Consider the following 20,139-nt stretch of genomic DNA (forward strand, 5'->3'; position numbering starts at 1 on the left):
CCCCCCACCCGCTGCCACTGTCACCACAAGGCCAAACCTCCAACCTTTAAAATAATTCTAGCCACCCAGTACGCAGCCGGGGGGTGGGGTGAGCCCAGCACCCCCATGTGGTGATGGTGGAAGGAGCCTGGCCGTCCGGTCCTGCAGCCATTGAGAACTACGAGGCACTCCAGTGTACCTGCAAAGTTTGAATAGAGCATTAACACTCCATTCAATCTGTGTAGGCACACCGGATGGTCAGGCTCAGCAGCCACTCCCGTTATGCTTGCAACCACTTGGGTGTGTGTGTGTGCTCGGCGTACCACCCACTGCCCGGCCATGCACTTGGCGGTGAGAATTATTTTAAAGATTGGCGGTTCGACCTCATGACGGCGGCAGAATAGGGTGGCAGCAAGAGGCCACATATGCAACTTCATATGGACTTCATATGGACTCAACTTATGGACTTCAATATCCACTTTGAGGTTGAATTTTCTGGTGTGGCTCAGGAGTTCATAGTGGCCATGACAACTATGGGCCTATCCCAATTAATTTGACCAACTCATGTTGTCAGCCACACAGATGTGGCCACATAGCCTTCTTGGGTGGACAAATTTAATAGGTCCACCACTGCTGCAGGGCTGGATTGTGGCCATGAAACCAACCTTAACCAGATAGTGGCCCATCCATGACAATCAGGAAACCACAGGATCCCCCACCCCCCAGACACCCCCTTGATCTGAACAAAATGCTGAATTGAATGTGTGACAGATGCAAAGAACTCATTCAGCTTCTCTGCAATCTCCGTATCCTCCTTAATAATCCCTTTTAATCTATGGGTCCAACCGCCTCCCTGGCAGGTTTTCTACTTCTGATATATTTAAAGAAGTTTCCCCTTGACACTTCTAGATATATGCTCCTCAAACTCTCCTGTTGAATTCCTTATTGTCTCCTTGCATTTCTTTTGCCAGAGTTTATGTTACTGCCTGTTCTATTCATTTGGGCAGAACTTCCATTTTCTGAAGTAAGTCTTCTTCCTTTTTATAGCTTCCCTGACTCTACCTTTTATAGCATCCCTGACTCTAGTTTTCTAGCTTATTGGAATCTATCCCTTCATTGATATATGTGCCACTCCTCCCCCAATCCTCCGCTCCCTGTCCCTTATATAGAGTTTATATCCAGGGATAATCATGTCCCACTGGTTCTCACCGTTCCACCAGGTTTCTGTTACACCCACTGTATCTACTATTTCATTAGTAACCAAGTACTCTAACCTCACCCAACTTGTCTTGAAGGCTTCTGGCACTGATATATAGACACCTATATGCCAAGTCCCTCACCTGGCGTTGGCAAAATCAGTGCAGCTTATTCCCAAGTAAGTGCATGAGAGTTGCACCTTAAAAGCATCCCATAACTTAATTCCATCAATGTTCTGTTTTTACTGTTATCAGTTATTAGTTCTGAGATGCATTTGCTTTTTTAAATTGAACTGTTTGTAAAAATTTGGATAAACTCATCTTAACTATCAAATTTATTCATTAATTAAAAAGGCAGGTGACATTCATCAAGTCCTGTCTACTTTGACCCATACTTAACCACACTTCTGTGGTCCCAGCATTGATATGATGATTTCTTATTTTTCTATGGTGAGAAACTGCATAGGATGCTCATTTTATTTTGTGCCAGGACAGAGATGCATGAAACTATGTTGAGAAACATATCTAATCTTATAAAAAATATTTCTCTTTCATTTGAATTCCTAAAACTGTTACTAGGCCAGGACCCTCCCAATTTGCTTTGAATTTTGCTTCTGGCAAGAAGCAACATTCAGTGGCAATCTGTGTACAAAAGAAAATTCCAGCGGGCTAACATGTAGTAAAGCAGGGCTATTCTTTTAGCTTATGTTAAATACAGGGTTAGAAGCTAGCAGGGTCTATTTCTGGAAGCTCAGCTGACTGCTATAAAGGATAACAAATGGCATTTGTTTTCATTTTCTTCTTTGACGCACACAATAAATCTTGAATATGCATGTTTCGAATGTGTATTTACTCCAATAAAATAGCACTGAACAAATTAACACTCTGACATTTTTCTTTTGAATCCATTTCTTCAGTAAATTAGAACCAAGGAAAATAACTCAAATCCAGATGCATTTTTAGTCACATATATTACACTCTATAGAGCTGCAGTGCTAACAGAGTATTGAGTTATTCTGTGAAGTTCCCTTTGAAATGTACAGGCATTGTTTATTTGTACTGTATCAGCACTTGGAAAGACCCAGGAGAGCTCAGGATCCCAGCTATTTCACCCTCAAAATCAGTCCTTGAAAAATAAATTGCATATATAATAATGTCTACTCCAGGGGGCTCAATGTCTAAAAAGGACACTGAAGGTAAGATAAAATGTATTCTCTCCCAAATCTACAGAATATAAAGAATGACAGCTTGGAAGGTTGATGACACAATTTGAAATATATACCCTTGGGACCATCTGTGTAATCATGGAACCATTGTTTACACTGATATGCCAGTGCAGTTATCACTATTTCCCATAGTGCACCCTTGTTTGATGGGGGGGTGGGAATCAATCTTAGGACTGAGGTGTAAATTATTCATTGAAAAATATATAATCGTATAACAGAGAAAACACATTGAAACCAAATTTATATATTTTTTGCCCCAGTTTACTTCATGACAACTTTGCTTAAGCATGATTTAGAACAATACTGAGGGCAATACATCAATTTGTAAGCCCTGGGTTACTAAAGACAAATTAGACAAATGTATAAAATTGTATTCCATCACACTTTTCCATAATTAGTTTGTGTGGCATAACTGGCAGCATATCTAATAATGCGGAATAAAGAGCAGTTTTTAGGGGAAAATATTGCTTCAGGAAGCAATTCTTCTTTTGACTCAGCCCTTCTGTTATGGCTTTTGCTAATTTTATTAACAGGAAGAAGACTTAATACACTGCCCAATACTGTTAAGCCACAAAAGGCATAGTACTACTATTACAATATACAGTATAACACAGAATGTTAAGTGTAAAGATGTGCTTCACAGGTCTTCTGGATAATGGGGTCAAAAAGATCCCCCCCCCCGGCCGCTCATAAATGCAGGGCTGTCCACTCACTGGGTCTTACAAACGATGTACACAGCCCATTTTCTGTCTCCTTAACTGCAGTGTAAGGAGACTACTTCTCCCTGATTTACGCAGCTTTGGCATTGCTCTAAGCCTGGGATCCAGCCCGTGGAGCTCCACAGTTTGGCCCCAAGCAGATCCAGCCAATACCTGCTGCGCCTGCCGCTGTATCCCCTGTCTTCCCCCTCATCAGCTCTGCTGCTGTGACCACTGAGCAGGGTCCAGGAAGCCAATTACTGCCATGGCCAAGAAGCAGTCATCATCCATCCTGCCTTTCCCCTGCCAGCCTCCTGTCTTTCCCCCACTGAGCAGGGGCCAGGAAATTATGGCTGAGAAGCAGCCATCATCTAGCCCCTACCTTTCCCCTGCCAGCTGCCACATCCCCTGTCATTTCCCCACCAGCCCATTGCCAGCTGCACTGCTTCAGAAGGATGGGCTGGAGGGCGGCCACAGCTTCCTGGCTCCGGCTCAGTGGTGGTAGCACTGGGGCTGGCAAGGGGAAAGACAGAGGATGCTCACCTACTCACTCATCCGCCCACTTCCACTTCACTCACCCACCCACCCTCTTTCCGGAAGGGGATGAGTGAGTGAGTGAGTGAGTAAGTGAAGGGGAAGGAAGACAGATGGCATGAGGCGTGTGTGAAGTGGTGGTTACACGAGGTGTCAGCGGCCCCCTAGAGGTGCATTGGAATCAAATCTGGCTCACCTCCCAACTCAGTTTGACATCCCTGCTCTAAACCATAGGTTTGGCTCACCAAGCTTGCTGCCTATATTTGATTCTAATGTCACTAGTACTAATGTCCACTCCTTGTATTACCTAGCAATTCCCAAGTGCTTCCTTTCCTTTTAAACCAGTTATACAGTAGTCACTCTCTCTCTAGAGATTCAGGATCCCAACCTCCTATTATAGTCCATTCATTTAAATAGTTCTATCCTACTCCTCCAGGGCAATACTGCTCGGGGTGGCTCACAAAAATGGTAAAACAAACAGAAAACATAATATTAATAACATAAGTAAAATATTTTCTCATCTTCTTATGCCATTAATGGTTCACTAGCAATGGTTCACCACTAAACATTCCAGCCCAAGGCATTTCTGTCTGTGTCTCCACCTGTATCTCTCTAAAATAGTACATAAATCCAAAATATATATTTACTTATATAGCAAATCTAAGCAGACTGCAAACCATTAAGATTTTTTCTGTACCTGTTCCCTGTTTCTGTTGAACAACCTTCGACGTTTTTATACACTTCCAAAAACTGTTGAATTAAAATGAGAACATAAGGTCTAATCCCTGCAGCACATCAATATCTGTAACGAGTGGGCTTAATATGTAGTAATAAAAGTAACCAAAAATAGTTTCATGAAAAGACAGGTTTAAAATCAGATCTATATCCATCAACAGGGTATATTCCCATAAGTATACACAGACCATAAACATTTATTTTATACCATAATCTAGATTAGAAAGACACTTTTATCAGTGACATAACCAAATTGAAATCACTGATAGACAACAAAAGGGTGGGCAGCATCCAGACCTTTAGTGGAATGGTGCTCCCTTCATCCACAAAAAGAACTTCTGAGGGAGCACCACTTTGCTAGAAGTCTGGATGTCACCCAGTAAATTAGGAAGTATGCCATTGTGATATGAAGATATCAGGTCCTGAACTTTGTAGCAGGAGTTTGTTTTTACACTCTTCTGAAGTAGCATCATATGAATGATCATCTGTGTCCCTTCTTTTATTAGTGAGGTGGAAGCTTTGGATTAATGTGCTCAATACATTTTCTTGCCACAGATAGTGTTCCTCTCAGAAATTTGATCAATTGACTAGTTACATGTACATCTGATAAATCACTGAGGTCTAAATGCAGCTGAGGCTCTCCCCTTCCCTGGAAGGCTGCCAAACACTTGGAGACAAAACTGTGAGAGAAGAAATATTACCTTTTACTGTTCTCACCTGCACTGAATGGCTTTCCAATAGTCTACAGATTCAATTGCCATTTTAATCTAGCTGAATATAGACAATATACACCCATCTTTTGCACTGCCTTCGGCTGTTTTCCTGCAATTAAAAAATCTTACAGGAAGTTTGGCTTGGGTGGAATCTGCATCAGGCTGACTCTACCAATTGTGTTACAGCAGTGTCTCAAGATTTCATCAATTTGAAGCACCACACTTCAATGCAGTTCTGTACTATTTATTGGTAAAATCTTGATCTGCAAGTTTACCTACCCTCTAGCCATCTCTGGCTAAGAGTTCTCTGCCATTCTAAGCCATTCTCTGCACAGAGTTCTGTTCTCTTGGACCTTAAACACCTTAGTGCAATAGTGTGCTGGTTTTATCCACTAGAACAAGAAACAGCAAAGATAAATAAAGTTATACTTGAAATGTCCAAGGTTGGCCTTCAAAAAGACCTCTTAAAGTAGCTGCTCTCTTTATTGGGTCTGCACTATTCCCCAGCAGGTGGCAGCAAAACTGCGCTTTAGGACACACATGTCCATATGTTAAAATCTTCTACATAGCCCAAAGTATGGCATGGAAAGAGGAGTACACAAAAGGCATTGCGTCTTCCTCAAGTTTAATCTCAGCACTTCTATACAACACATTGGTTTCCCCTCTCCAGCTGAAGAAAGATCAAAAACAGGGTCCTGTTTTTCCAGATAGCATCTGTGTGGTGAATATTATTCTTGGTGCTGATAAACATCATTTCCACCAAAGAGTGAAGCAGTACTGAGCCCAATCTTTTCTTGATCATTTCTCAATTTTAGAATTCAAGAAGAGATCTTTTAATTGGGTTGGCTTCTCTCTCTCTCTTTCTCTCTCTCTCTCTCTTTTGGAGATGTAAAGGGAATAACTGCCCAACCTGAAAAAATATAGACATGCTATACTAGCAAAAGGTTTCAAGAACATTCAAGAGCACCATGACCACTTTCTGATTATCCGGCTACATCATGTAGTATATGCATCCTTGATCCTGTGTATACTGCAAGTAGTCAATATAATATCAAGTGCATGGGTGTTTCAGGAGGACGAGGGTGAAAACTTGGGACTGTACATGGAACAGCAGGACATAATCCTGCATCTACCTTATGGCAGACACATTGCCACCCACTTACTGAAACCTCCCTCTGAACCTGTGTCACAGGTTGGTTAATAATTTAACATAACATAAGAAGAGAAGAGTATATAGAGATATGTATCCATTTATATCTCTCTGTGTTCAGCTAGTTACCTAAAGCAATTGACTAATCTAATTAATTAATCGACAGTAATTGATTAATCTAAAGTTTCACCCACCAAACTATCCAATTCGCAGAATAAATCTCACATCATTCCTTTTGGTTCAGACAACTGAAATGCTGTATCTCAAAAATTAAGACTGTGGATCTTGCTGTTCAGCTATTTCGGAAAGCAAGCCATTTCAAGAGACATACACATGTGACAGTCATACAAGACTATTTGTATTTGTTTATAAAAAGACCTTCCCCACATGATCTTAGAAAGTACACTTCCACTATTGATCCTATTTAATTCTCCTAACTAATAAAAAGGATATTAAATATTTACTATTAGGTAGTGGAATTAAATAGGACCAAGAGCAGAAGTGTATTAAAGTCTGTACTACTCTCTAAATCAGGTGGGAAAAGTCTTTTTATAAATAAATACAAATAGTCTTGTATGACTATCACATGTGTATGTCTCTTGGAATGGCTTGCTTTCCGAAATAGCTGAACAGCAAGATCCACAGTCTTAATTTTTAAAAGTGTTAAAAGTACACTTTTAACGGCAATGAACTTCAGTAGTGTCATGTATTCTTCACATCCCATTTTCAGCTTTAGCAACCCACAAAGCAAAATATATTCCCCACTAGATACAGTGAAAAAAATATAGAACTGCTTTGCTTTCATTCCCTTAAGTAAAACTATACCATAAATCGTGAACTATGCTGAAGCACAAATATCTGAAACAGCTTTTGTGCCTCAAAGCTGATTGTTACTGATAACAGGTCTATGTGATTGATAACTATCTTGAACAGCAGTAAAGGGGAAAAGTCCATTACATATGGTTCCATTATCAGCTCTGATAAAGCTGCAGCAAGATGGAAAATAAGAACTACCTAATCCAGCATTCTCTTTCCAACAGCAGCTAGACAAACACTTCTGGGAAGTTCTAAGGTAGCGCATAATGGTGAGGGCCTTCTGTTCATCACTAATATATTTAGAAGAATATTTCAAAATGAAACCCAAGAGACTTTAGAAAATAAAGCATCTGCTGCCTTGGGAAGGTGCAGAGTTCCTTGGAAATTGTAGTCTTTTCTGAGGCTACTTCATTCCTTGTAAAGAACAGAGACAAAGATGGCCACTTTGCTCTGGCCATCATTGCCTTTTAGTTAGCATCAGTTTGAATTTAAGTTGCTGGTGAAGATTCTTAAAAGCCTTAACATGGTTTGGCTGATATATGGTTGAAATGGTGTGGATTCCCTAGATGCTTAAACTGAGGAATTCTTCATGTGGCTACAACCACTTAAGGAAGGGCTGACTGCTGTGAGGAGAAGGGCGTTTCTGAACTCTAACCCTAACCTTCTTTGAGGAATTGTTTGCATTGGGGCTAGGGATGTGCATGAACCGGTTCGGACGACCGGCACTCAAGCTGTTTCAGAGATAGGGAGTTCCTTTAAGGAGCAGGGAAGGTGCCCTTACCTCTCCCGTTGTGTTTCCTCTGCCAATGCTGTCCCCAAAAATGATGGCATGGGGCTGCTGCGTACCTCCTTACAGCCCCGGTCAGTGTTATATTGTAAGCGGCCAGTGCGTGTGCGTAGGCATGTGGGGGAAACGTGGCAGGGGAGGCAAGGGCATCCTCCCTGTTCCTTAAAGGAACCCTCTCAACTCCAGGGAGTGCATGAACCCCTTCATGTGCAACCCTAATTGGGATGGGGGTGTGTGTCTCACAAGCTCCATAATGTCCATGAAATAGGAAAAGGGAGTTTTCCAACAAATATTTGTTCCTGATTTCAAGTCATAAGAATCCAGAAAGTTTCCGTCATATTGGGTTGGTTCCATACCAACCTGACATTTAATGGAGACTGGCAATCTAGGATTTGATCTAATGTTATAGATCTAAATTAAATGTTGAGTTTGCATGGTTACAACCTGACATTGCTTAAAATCTCTGGGTTCTTATGACTGGAAATTGGGAGCAGATACGGCTTGGGAATCTCCCCTTTTCTGTTTTGTGAGCATTGCAGGGCACATGAGATCTTGTCCATAGAGAATCCCAGGTCTCTTCTTTCCTTTTCAGTTTTACCTTCACATAAAGAACAGAAAGTATAGTCCATGGATACTTCTTTTAAAAATATACAAGCCTCAAGCTCATTAAAACAGATTTATTTTGAAGTCATCTATGTGAGAACAATCCAATCCCATCACCCAACAATAGGGATTGCTCCCCCTACATGAGTACAATCCACTCACATAACTGTGAATTCAGCTGGATTGTGCCCTGAATGTTAAGTATAAAAATCAGTAACAAGTGATGTTAACACTATCCTGATTGTCAAAGTTACCTTTAAAGGTAAAGTGTGCCGTCAAGTCGCTTTCGGCTCCTAGCGCCCACAGAACCCTGTGGTTTTCTTTGGTAGAATACAGGAGGGGTTTACCATTGTCTCCTCCTGCACAGTATGAGATGATGCCTTTCAGCATCTTCCTATATCACTGCTGCCCGATATAGTACCAGTGGGGATTCGAACTGGTAACCTTCTGCTTGTTAGTCAAGCATTTCCCCACTGCGCCACTTATGGTGACCAGCAAAGCCACCTTTACATCTTCAATAATGATTGAAATCTTCTCAAAGGATATGATATCTAAGTATGATAACTATAGCATGCTCAATGCCTAAAATTGTGCCACCATAACAATTTAAATGTGCATTTCTAAACCAGGACAATAGATCACTATAAAATTGTTTTGAAAGGCCACAACATCAACATTGTATAAAAATCATGTTCAATTTGTACTGAACTAAACGCAACTAGCTGACCCTGCACAGAGCATCTGTGCGCTCTTTGGGGCTGGCGGCTCCTCCTTCTCCCGCACCTTCTCGGCCACCCTCTTCCTCTTCCTGGCGGCCCTTACTTTAATACCCAGTAAGAATCAGTGCTAGGCAATATCTCCTAATGCAGAGAATAAAGATTATTATACTAGGGATGTGCTCCAAACCGGTTCCGTGCACTCCTGGGAAAGGTAGGCACTGCTTACCTGCCAGCCCCCATCCTGCTGCTCTTCTCCACTGGTGCTCTTCTGAAAAGCATGCGTGCAGGGCTGCAGTGTGCCTGCTTGCAGCCAGGATCAGCATCACCAAGCAAATGGCTGGCACACGCATGCACGACGTGAGCACATGTGCGTCAGGTACTTCCTAAGGAAGTCTTCCTTTTACAGTACTTCTCGCTAAGGAGGATACCTGGCGACAAGGAGGTATGCTGCCACCCCAATGGAAACTTTTTAAATGAAGCACTGGCAAGGGAAACATGGCTAGAGGGATAAGGGCACCCTCCCCGTCCTCAAAGGTATGCCCCCCTGCTTTCGAACCAGCAGAACCGCTGGCTGTTAGAACCGGTTTGGAGGCCACGGGCCTCTGAACTGGTTCAGTGCACATCCCTAGTTTTTGCACACCTTTAAAAAGGAAGCACTTGTTTATGAAAATTTTTAAGCAGAAGTGAGACGGCTATATTTCTGAGCATTTGAATCTATGGAACTTTCATGTAACATTAAGCAGCATGGAGCTGGAAAATATAGTGCTTGGAGGCATGATGCCTGGACACAATTTCCAGATGTGCCTGTAGGCAATGAATGGAAATATATTATTATGATTTAGAAATATGCCATGACCCAGCCTCATGGGACTGTGAACTCATGTGACTTTGTAGAAATAGGTATCAATAAATGACCTCAATAATATCTTAACCAGTTTCTGGAGTGACTTCTGTATCAACTTTACTTAGTTACATTTAGCTCAACAATTACTTTAAAGTATCTCATTCATCAATAATATATTTGCTTTCTAAAATTACAAGAACACTACCATTCTTAATTGGCCAGGTCAAATGCTATCAGGATGCAAATAAGAATAAGCAATACTGCCAGGCTAAGCAGCTTCACTTTCACATATACCATAATGCACCACCTTCTGAAACGGGAGGTAAAAAGGTACTTATCAGCTGGAAGCAGTAATGCTTCTATCAAACAAGTTCCTTTTAGACGCTACTAATTTTTGCATCAATGACTAAAATATTTAAGAGGACTGATAATACTTTAACAGGGGCTGGATTTCAAAGGGTGTTATTTCATCAGAGTGACACACAAATAATAGCATATATTTCTAATTTCAGGATAGCAGATATTTTTGGAACTGTTCATACCTGAGAGTTTGTTTATGTGAGGGACTGAACGGCAGATACAAACAATGGGGAATTCTCAAGAAACACTGCATTTTATTTTTCAAATAAAATTGATTCAGTACAAGGTGGCCCAATTTACTGAGAAAAATGTTACTGATCTGGCCCAGTTAAAGAATGTTTCCAATAGCTGCCTCCTAATTTTTCCAAGGCTCCCCTTTCAGAATTAAATATAGAAGCCACACCTAGGAGATCACCAGAATGACTATACCATTTATATCAGCAATTGAAAGCAGAGCTGCATTAATTTTGTGGTTTTCAGAAGCAAAAGTTCTTGCACTTCAGATTCCCCACAATTAGAGAAACATTTGAAGTGAAACCAGTGATGAGATCCGTGTGCTCCAGGGGAAGAAAAAGGCATGTATGCTCCTACAAATTACACAATTAAAGTGACCTATGAATCAGTTCTGACTTCTACAACATATCAAGAGTTGAGTTTTCTTCTGCTAACAAGCAAAGGACCTACTAAGGCACTCTGCATTAAATTGATGGCATGCTATATATAAGATCACCTCTGCCTGGCAGAGTTTTTATGCTACTTCAGTAGTGAGGGAGTTCAGCAGCAGTGTTCCTTCCAGTGCGTTTCTTACAAGAAGCATGAGACTAAATGGAAAAGGCCTGTTGCAGTGCTTCACTGTGCCAGCATTAACCCCAGTTCTGCAGGTGATGCTTTTGTGTGCAGGAGCCACAGCATGGGCTCTTCCTGTGACGTCTGGACTTTCCATATTATCTGGATATTACGAAACAGGTAGGGGCAGCATTGCTGCACACCCCATATCAACAACATATGGTAAGCTGTCATTTATTTTATTCTGGCATATATATATATATATATATATATATATATATATAAATATATATATATATATATATATATATATAGCATGCCAGTGTGGTGTGGTTAGAGTGCTGGACTAGGACCGAGGAGACCCGAGTTCAAATCCCCATTCAGCCATGAGACTAGCTGGGTGACTCTGGGTCAGTCACTTCTCTCTCAGCCTAACCTACTTCACAGGGTTGTTGTGAAAGAGAAACTCAAGTATGTAGTACACCGCTCTGGGCTCCTTGGAGGAAGAGTGGGATATAATAATAATAATAATTATTATTATTATTATATGTGTGTGTGTATATATAGATATAGATATAGATATGATCAGCCCAAGAGAGGATTCTCAGAAATGCTACCTGTTCCACATGCAGGGCCAGCAAGACAGGCATAGCTGAGGAGTCTCAATGTGTGGATGAGATGGTGAGACAGGAGGAGGGGTTTGTTTTGTTAGACACTGGGATAAATTTTGGGGACAAGACGAACCTGTGCAAAAGGGATGGGCTCCACTTGAACCAAGATGGAACCAGACTGCTGGCACTTAAAATCAAAATGGTCTCAGAGCAGCTTTTAAAACTATGCCTGGGGGATAGCTGGCAGGAACTGGGCAGTATCCAATTCAGCAAATACCATCCCTAAAAGGTACAAGGGTATAAATGCTTCAGATAAACAAGAAGGAGACAGAATAGAACCAGATTTAAAAAAAACAGACAACAGGATGTGCTAGCTGGTTAAAGAGATCAAACGGCCAAAAGATAGAGAGCACACACTAGGTAAGAGATTCAGAGTATAGGCTCTTATATGCCAATGCCAGGAGCCTCCGAGTCAAGATGGGTGAGCTGGAGTGCTTGGTTGCTAACTAAAACATAGATATAGTGGGCATAAGGAAACATGGCGGACTAGTGAGAACCAGATGAACACTGTTATTCTTGTATATAAATTCTATAGAAAGGACAGGGAGGGGAGAACTGGGGGTGGAGTAGCACTGTACATTAAAGAAAGGATAGAATCTAATAAGCCAGAGAACCTAGCAAGACAGGAGTCCTCCAAAGAAACTCTGTGGGTGACAACACAAGGCCTGAAATGAAATGTCCTACTAGGGATGTGCTATCGCCCTCGTGATCAAAACACTGACAGTGACTGGGAGTTGCAGAAGGAATTCAGTAGACATGCTGAATAACTGTGCCCTATAACAGTGGTCATGGAACCAACCAGAGAGAAGGCAACATTGGACTTAACTGTGTGAGATGTCAGTGTCACGGAATCTTTAGGGAACAGTGACCATAGTGTGATCAAATTCAGTATACATGCAAGGAGAGAACTGTCAAGAAAGTCTAACATAGACAATTTGAATTTCAGAAGAGGAAACTTCCCTAAATTAAATTGAGGGGTTTAGTGAAGAGAAAACTGAAAGCAAATGATAGATGTCTATAAAATCATGCATGGTGTAGAGAAAATTGATAGAGAGAAAATTTTAAACTAATGACTCATAGCCCTGAGAGAAGAGAGCTGGTCTTGTGGTAGCAAGCATGACTTGTCCCATTAAGCTAAGCAGGATCCGCCCTGGTTGAATACAAAAGGGAGACTAGAAGTGTGAGCTCTGTAAGATATTCCCCTCAGGGGATGGAGCCGCTCTGAGAAGAGCATCTAGGCTCCAAGTTCCTTCCCTGGCATCTCCAAGACAGGGCTGAGAGAGACTCTTGCCTACAGCCTTGGAGGAGCCGCAGCCAGTCTGTGTAGACAATACTGAGCGAGATGGACCTATAGTCTGACTAAGTATATGGCAGCTTCCTATGTTCCCTGACCCTCCACCCAGCCTGGAAGAGTTCACATACGAGGAAGGGAGATGGGGTGCAGGAACCTTAACTCCAACCCTCTTTGCCACAACCTGAAGACACTGAGGTGCCCTGGGATTCAGAATCTGAGAATCGGCCAGTGGGACAGAGGCATCCTAGTCCTGTCAGGGCCAGATACAGACAGTAGGCATGACCCCTTTAAATCCTACAAATCCTGCTACAGGAGTCACCTCCATCCAAACCTGAGCTATAGTATAAAAGCCAGCAGTCTGCTCAAGGCCTTTATTGGAGCAACATCACATACATGCTGTTGCCTGTAGTCATTTTCCTAGCTCCAACTGCTGTGTCCTTAGCCTGCTTGACTTGGCTTCTGCCTTGCCCTCCGTACCGGCTTATGCCTGGTGTGACCTTGGCTTGCTTGAATTCCTATCTGCCTTGCCCTCAGTCCCTGCTGCTCCCCAGTGTGATTTTGGCTAGCCTTGCTTGTGTACTTGTTGCCCTCAGTGGGGATCTCAGACCTGTGTCCATATGCCTGCTGTGCCATCTAGTCCGGCCCATGATAAAACAATTACTATGGCGGGTTAGAGCAAGAACCAAGCCTGAAGATAATGTGCACCAATATTTTAGCACTTGAAGATAGCAAAGGAGAGACAACAGGTTTGCTTGGTCATAAAATTAGCAAATCCAAACAGCTGTAATATACTTGGCTAGGAGAATAAATACTCTCAAATAGAATCTAAATTATAAGTACATAAGAACAGCCCTGCTGGATCAGGCCCAAGGCCCATCTAGTCCAGCACCTTGTTTTGCACAGTGGCCCACCAGATGCTGCTGGAAGCCACAGGCAGGAGTTGAGGGCATGCCCTCTCTCCTGCTGTTACTCCTCTGCAACTGGTACTCAGAGGCATCCTGCCTTTGAGGCTGGAGGTGGCCCACAGCCCTCCCACTAGTAGCCGTTGATAGACCTCTCCTCTGTGAAGTTATCCAAACCCTTCTTCAAGCCATCCAGGTTGCTGGATGGATGGCTTTAAGAAGGAGAATTCCACAAGTGGATTATGTGTTGTGTGAAAAAGTATCTTCTTCAAGTGGAAAAAAATATCTACTTGTGCAAGATGATGCCCCCACTCTAAAATCCAATTCATTTCTCCCCTTGCCCCCTGCCATGCAGCAAGTACACTCCATACCACACTGTTCTGGAGCTAATTTTTTTTGGGGGGGGGGCTGGGGGAAGGGAGGAAAGGGAGCTGCAGTACAAATGATGTGCTGCACAAGTAGCACTCTACATTTCTTTCTCTAGTACAAATGCATAAATTCCGAAGTCTGGCCTCCCCCACCCCCTTTTCAGATTGTTGCTTTAAAACTCCTCATCTGTAATTTGCCTTCCTTTTCTTTTCTTTTTTTGAAAGGGAGCTTTTGAAAAGCATTTTAATTTATACTGACCAGAATCCAAAGGGCTTCTTGCACAAGTGGAAGCTGTATTCACTTGCACAAAGGAGATTACTGATTTTCATTCATTCCTGCTACCACATCACCAGATCTTACACTGTTCAGGGGGACCCTTTTAACCTGAAGATCTGCTTTTCTGGTGACTTAGGAGACTGCACCAGGGACAAGGAGGAAAACTCTGTTGCATAAGTGGAACTCCTCAGAGTCCAAACCTATAGATAATATAAATACATATATGTTGTAGGATGGAAGATAAAACAGGAAACCATACCTGCACATTTGGTTCGGGTAATCAGTGGTGGTCCGGGCTGACCAGTACCACCTTCACCAGGTCTTGTTAGAAGAACACGAATCTCATATTCTGTGTCTGGGTCTAAATGCCACAGCTTGTAAGCTGGTGCATTTACAGCATGGGTTTCTGTCCATGTCCCAGTTGTCATGTGGTATTCCACTTCTTTCAGGATAATAGGTCCATCCCCAATAATGGAATTAGCATTCAACTGAATTAGCAAGTAAGTTGGTCCAACACCAAGCAGCTGCGGTGGTGCTATTGGTCGAGGTGGTTCTGTAAGACACAATGGGACACTTAAGTCAGAAGGATCATAACATATGAACAGAGGTAGAGCCTAAGAACATAAAGTTTATAATAGCAATCCATATGAAAGGAAGCATATGGATAACTCACAGAAGAGATCAGCAAATAATAAAATGAAAAATGACTAAATTTATTTTAATACTATTGCAAAATTGAATCGAGCACTAGGGGACTGGGAGAGGGGATAACATATAACTATGGGATTTCTGCCTACAATAGCTTTGCCTAGAAGCAATTTATTTTGGGAAGCAATTAAAGCAGCCCATACTTTCCTGAATAAAATGAATTAACTAAAACGGAGTATTCATTTTCATTCCAGATGGTTCATATTTTGGCTAATTTGTTTCAATTAATTAGACAACAATTCAAAGCACACAGGGGTTTCACAAACAGAAGTAGCACAGAGCTGGAATTCCAGAAGCTGGATAGTGACTCAAAAATGCTAAGCCAAATAATTGATTAGAATATGTCATATTTATTGAAGCTGTGTTTCTTTAAAACCTCTTTGAAGGCAATGAGTAGCTGATTTCTTCATGTCTATGTGGACAAAATTGGGCTTCTAAGAATCCCTTCTACAATATAACCACTATATCAAAAAGAAGTCTCAGTTGTCCTCATATTTTCTGTAAGGAATTGCCTACATTGTACCTTACTGTCTACAGCTTAGACTTGCACATTGCATATTCTTTTAATTCATGACAACTATAAACAAATGCTGTTTCAAGAACAGGAGGCTATTTTATGTCAAAAAGATTGCCTTCTACTAGACACAGATATTTTCTTTCATTATATTGCTTGCTTCCTACTGAAACAGAACTTTAAAAACCACTATTTCATGTTTCACAAAAATCCACAGTTGTGCATGACTGAATACATCCATCCAATTCATATGCCACCCTCTCTAAAGTGTGTCAGGGTGGTTTGCATTAAAATTAAACACATAATAAAACAATTAAAATGAGAAATGTTTTAAACCAGATTAAAATTAAAATTAAAACAAGTTATCATTAAAAGTCAGGCTAAAAAATGTGTCTTTAAGGCTTTCCTGTAAACCTCCAAGGAAGATAATCCTCTTATATCCATGGGAAACTGTATTCCACAAACCAGGGGCGACAACTGAGAAAACTTGATCCCAGGTCGCAACCAGATGAACCAATAGCACCTGAAGACGGACCTCTCCTGATGATCTTAATGAGTGGTGGGGATCTTGTAGAGAAAGATGCTCTCTCAGGTAACCTGAGCCTAAGTCATTCAGGGCTTTAAAGGCAATAACCAGCACTTTGTACTTTGCCTGGAAACATAATGGCAGCCAGAGCAACAGGAATAATGTGGTCTCACCGGGATACTCTAAAGACCAATCTGGCCGCATCATTTTGAACTAGCTGAAGTTTCCAAAGTTTCAGTTTATTATCCCTCATCCAGCCCATTACTGCCTGTAGGCAGGCATTTAAGGGACTGCCATTTCCTGATATTGATCATAAGGAGAAATAGATTTTAATATCAGCATATTGATAACACCCAGCACCAAATCCCCTGATGACCTCACCCAGCGGTTTTATGTAGATGTTAAAAAGCACTGGTGATAGAATGGAGCCCTGAGGAACTCCATATAGAAGCTCCTGTTTTGAAGAGCAACTGTCACCAAGCACTACCATCTGAAATCTACCTGAGACAGATGAGAGGAACCACTGTAAAACAGTGCCTCCTATCCAGTATTCCCTCTAAGGCATGCACATGTGCGTGCACTCACAAGTTTTTTGATGTCTGCTTAGTTAATTTTTGACCCTGCTCAGGTTGAATCAGGAAGGCTCAACTCTGAATGCATGTGAGCACACACTTACTTGATGCTGTTGCCCAGAACAAATCTCATTCTGCACTCAGATGAAAAAAATTAGAGAGATGCTCCTATCCCCAAATCCCTCAGGTGATCCAGAAGGATACCATGGTCAATGGTCCTGACAGCTACTGAGAGATCCAACAGAGTCAGCAAAGTCATATTCCCTCTGTCAATTACCTGGTAAAGTTTCTAAGGACCACATCAAGCACAACAATATTCCTGCAAGGAAACCACATTCATACTATGAAACTAAAAATAGCATTCAAACTACATATATGTGTGCTGATCACAAAATCATGCATTTTTGCTTTACATACATACTCTTAGAAGTTGCAGTTGGTCATACATCCAAGGGCATGCCACACACAAAAATATGTGCACGCTATCACTTATGGGACAATCTGTAAATATTTTGCATGGGTTTCCCTACATTCAGCTGCTTCCTATACCAGGACACATAAACAGGTTGTGGGAGATTGCGTTGAATCAGTGTTTGACTTCTGAGAGCTACTGGTGTGCTCAAGAAAATAGCCCTTCACTAATGGAAGTCCACCATGAGGCTTATAATTAAATATGTAGATATCTGTTGGATATCTACATACAGTGAAGGAATAAGAAACATACAGTGAAGGAATAAGAAATACATACATACAGTGAAGGAATAAGAAACCTTTGCCAAATGGAAATACATAAAAGATTTGTATTTGGCAAGATTTCCTGGACCTTTTCGAAGACAGATCATTTGCAACAACAACCACCTTGCTTCTGTACTCCTTACTGAAACTGCAGTCTACCTCTTTATTATTATTATTTTAGATAATTTCTTCTTTTCCCCTTTCTTTTCTTTTCACAATTTGCTATTCAAGCGGTATGAGAAAGAAGAGTAGCATGGGGGGCTGTCATGCTTATTGAAATGATGTGCAATTGCTAAAAACCACAATGAGATTTAAATGAAGCGGTTGGGTAGGCGACTAGAGCGCAAGTGGAGGAGAACCGGTTCGAATCTGACAGGATACAGCATGTGACCCATTTGAAGAGTTATGCGGTCGCGGTGCGTGCGGAAAAAGAGTTTTTGGTCTGCGCGCATTGCGGCTGCAGGTTCGCGCTCAGCGGAGCTATCCCGGGTTGTGAGGAGTTTGATTTCTGCTCCTGCTACTTCAAATCAGTCCCCGAGGTCGTTCTGCTGTGATGCCTTTAATGGTTTTTTTTGCAAACAAGATCTCCTGTATTCAGGCCGACTTGGACTCCACTGTTTTTGCAGGATCTATGGAGGAGGTGTCCAACAATCCCTCTTGCAGTATTAGATTGGATCAGTTTCAATCTGTGACTCCTGAGGATGTGGACAAGCTGCTTGGGGCGGTAAGACATACCACCTGCTTTCTGGATCCTTGCTCAACTTGGCTGCTTCTATCTAGCGGGGAGATTGTTGAAGGTGGCCTAGTTAATATCATAAACACATCACTGAGGGAGGGTACAGTGCTTCCTTGTTTGAAGGCGGCATTGATTAGACCACTCCTAAAGAAGCCTTCTCTGGATCCTTTAGTGATGGATAGTTACAGGCCAATCTCCAATCTCCATTGGTTGGGCAAGGTGATTGAGAGGTTGGTGGCAGACCAGCTCAAGGCAGTCTTGAAGGAAACTGATTATCTAGATCCATTTCAAACTGGCTTTAGGGCTGGCTATGGGGTTGAGACAGCCTTGGTCGGCTTGATGGATGACCTTTACCAGGGAATCGACAGAGGGAGTGTGACTCTGCTGGTTCTTCTGGATCTCTCGGCGGCGTTCGATACCATCGACCATGGTATCCTTCTGGATCGCCTGGGGGAGTTGGAGATAGGGGACACTGCTTTGCAGTGGTTCTGCTCCTATCTCTCAGGTAGATTCCAGATGATGGAGCTTGGTGACAGTTGCTCCTCAAAATGGGAGCTGCTATATGGAGTCCCCCAGGGCTCCATTCTGTCATCAATGCTTTTTAATATTTACATGAAACTGCTGGGGGAGGTCATGAGGAGATTTGGTGCTGGGTGTTATCAGTATGCTGATGACATCCAAATCTACTTCTCCTTTTCATCTTCAGGAAATGGCACTCATTCTCTAAATGCCTGCCTATAGGCAGTAATGGGCTGGATGAGGAATAACAAATTGAACCTGAATCCAAGCAAGACGGAGGTGCTCATTGTGGGGGCTCAGAATCTGAGGGATGAGTTAGATCTCCCTGTGCTGGATGGGGTTACACTCCCTCAAAAGGAGCAGGTGCGCAGCTTGGGAGTATTCCTGGACCCAGGCCTCACCCTGGTATCTCAGGTGGAGGCCATGGCCAGGAGTGCTTTCTATCAGCTTCGGCTGATTCGACAGCTGCGCCCATTCCTCGGAGAGGATTACCTCAAAACAGTGGTGCATCAGCTGGTCACCTCCCGGCTCGACTACTTCAATGCACTCTACGTGGGGCTGCCTTTGTACGTAGTCCGGAAACTTCAGTTAGTTCAGAATGCGGCAGCCAGGTTGGTCTCTGGGGCAACCCGGAGAGACCATATTATGCCTGTTTTGAAACAGCTACACTGGCTGCCGATATATTTCCGGGCAAAATACAAAGTGCTGGTCATTACCTTTAAAGCCCTGAACGACTTAGGTCCGAGTTATCCAAGAAAGCGCCTTCTTTTACATGATCCCCACCGCACCTTAGGATCATCTGAGGAGGTCCGTCTCCAGTTGCCACCAGTTCGTCTGGTGGTGACGCAGAGGTGGGCCTTCTCTGTAGCTGCTCCTGGGCTGTGGAATGCACTCCCGGCAGAAATTCATAATTTGAGATAATTGCCGTCCTTCAGGAGAGCCCTTAAAACCCACCTATTTGGCCAGGTCTTCCAGGGTTTTAAATGATTAACTGTTTTAAATTGTTTTAAATTGTTGCCCTGATTTTCAGGGCTTTTAGCTATTTTATTGGTTTTATTGTGTTTTAATAGTTTTTAATTGTTAATTTGTTTTAATTGTTTTTATCATGCTGTGAACCACCCTGAGCCATTTTGGAAGGGCGGGATATAAATCTAATTAAATAAATAAATAA

The 20,139-nt window shown here is 42.2% G+C and overlaps 1 protein-coding gene across 19 annotated transcripts in view; it reads right to left on the reverse strand.

The window, feature by feature from the left end:
• PTPRK (protein tyrosine phosphatase receptor type K) overlaps nucleotides 1-20,139 on the reverse strand; it is a 630,811-nt gene that overhangs the window by 244,888 nt on the left and 365,784 nt on the right. For all 19 annotated transcript variants that reach the window (XM_053285989.1, XM_053285978.1, XM_053286049.1 and 16 more), the window contains exon 7: nucleotides 14,918-15,211. In XM_053285989.1, the coding sequence (XP_053141964.1) occupies nucleotides 14,918-15,211 (294 nt within the window). The remainder of the gene's footprint in view (nucleotides 1-14,917; nucleotides 15,212-20,139) is intronic.

Source organism: Hemicordylus capensis, chromosome 1 (genome assembly GCF_027244095.1).
Source record: "Hemicordylus capensis ecotype Gifberg chromosome 1, rHemCap1.1.pri, whole genome shotgun sequence".
NCBI classification, from domain to species: Eukaryota; Metazoa; Chordata; class Lepidosauria; order Squamata; family Cordylidae; genus Hemicordylus; species Hemicordylus capensis.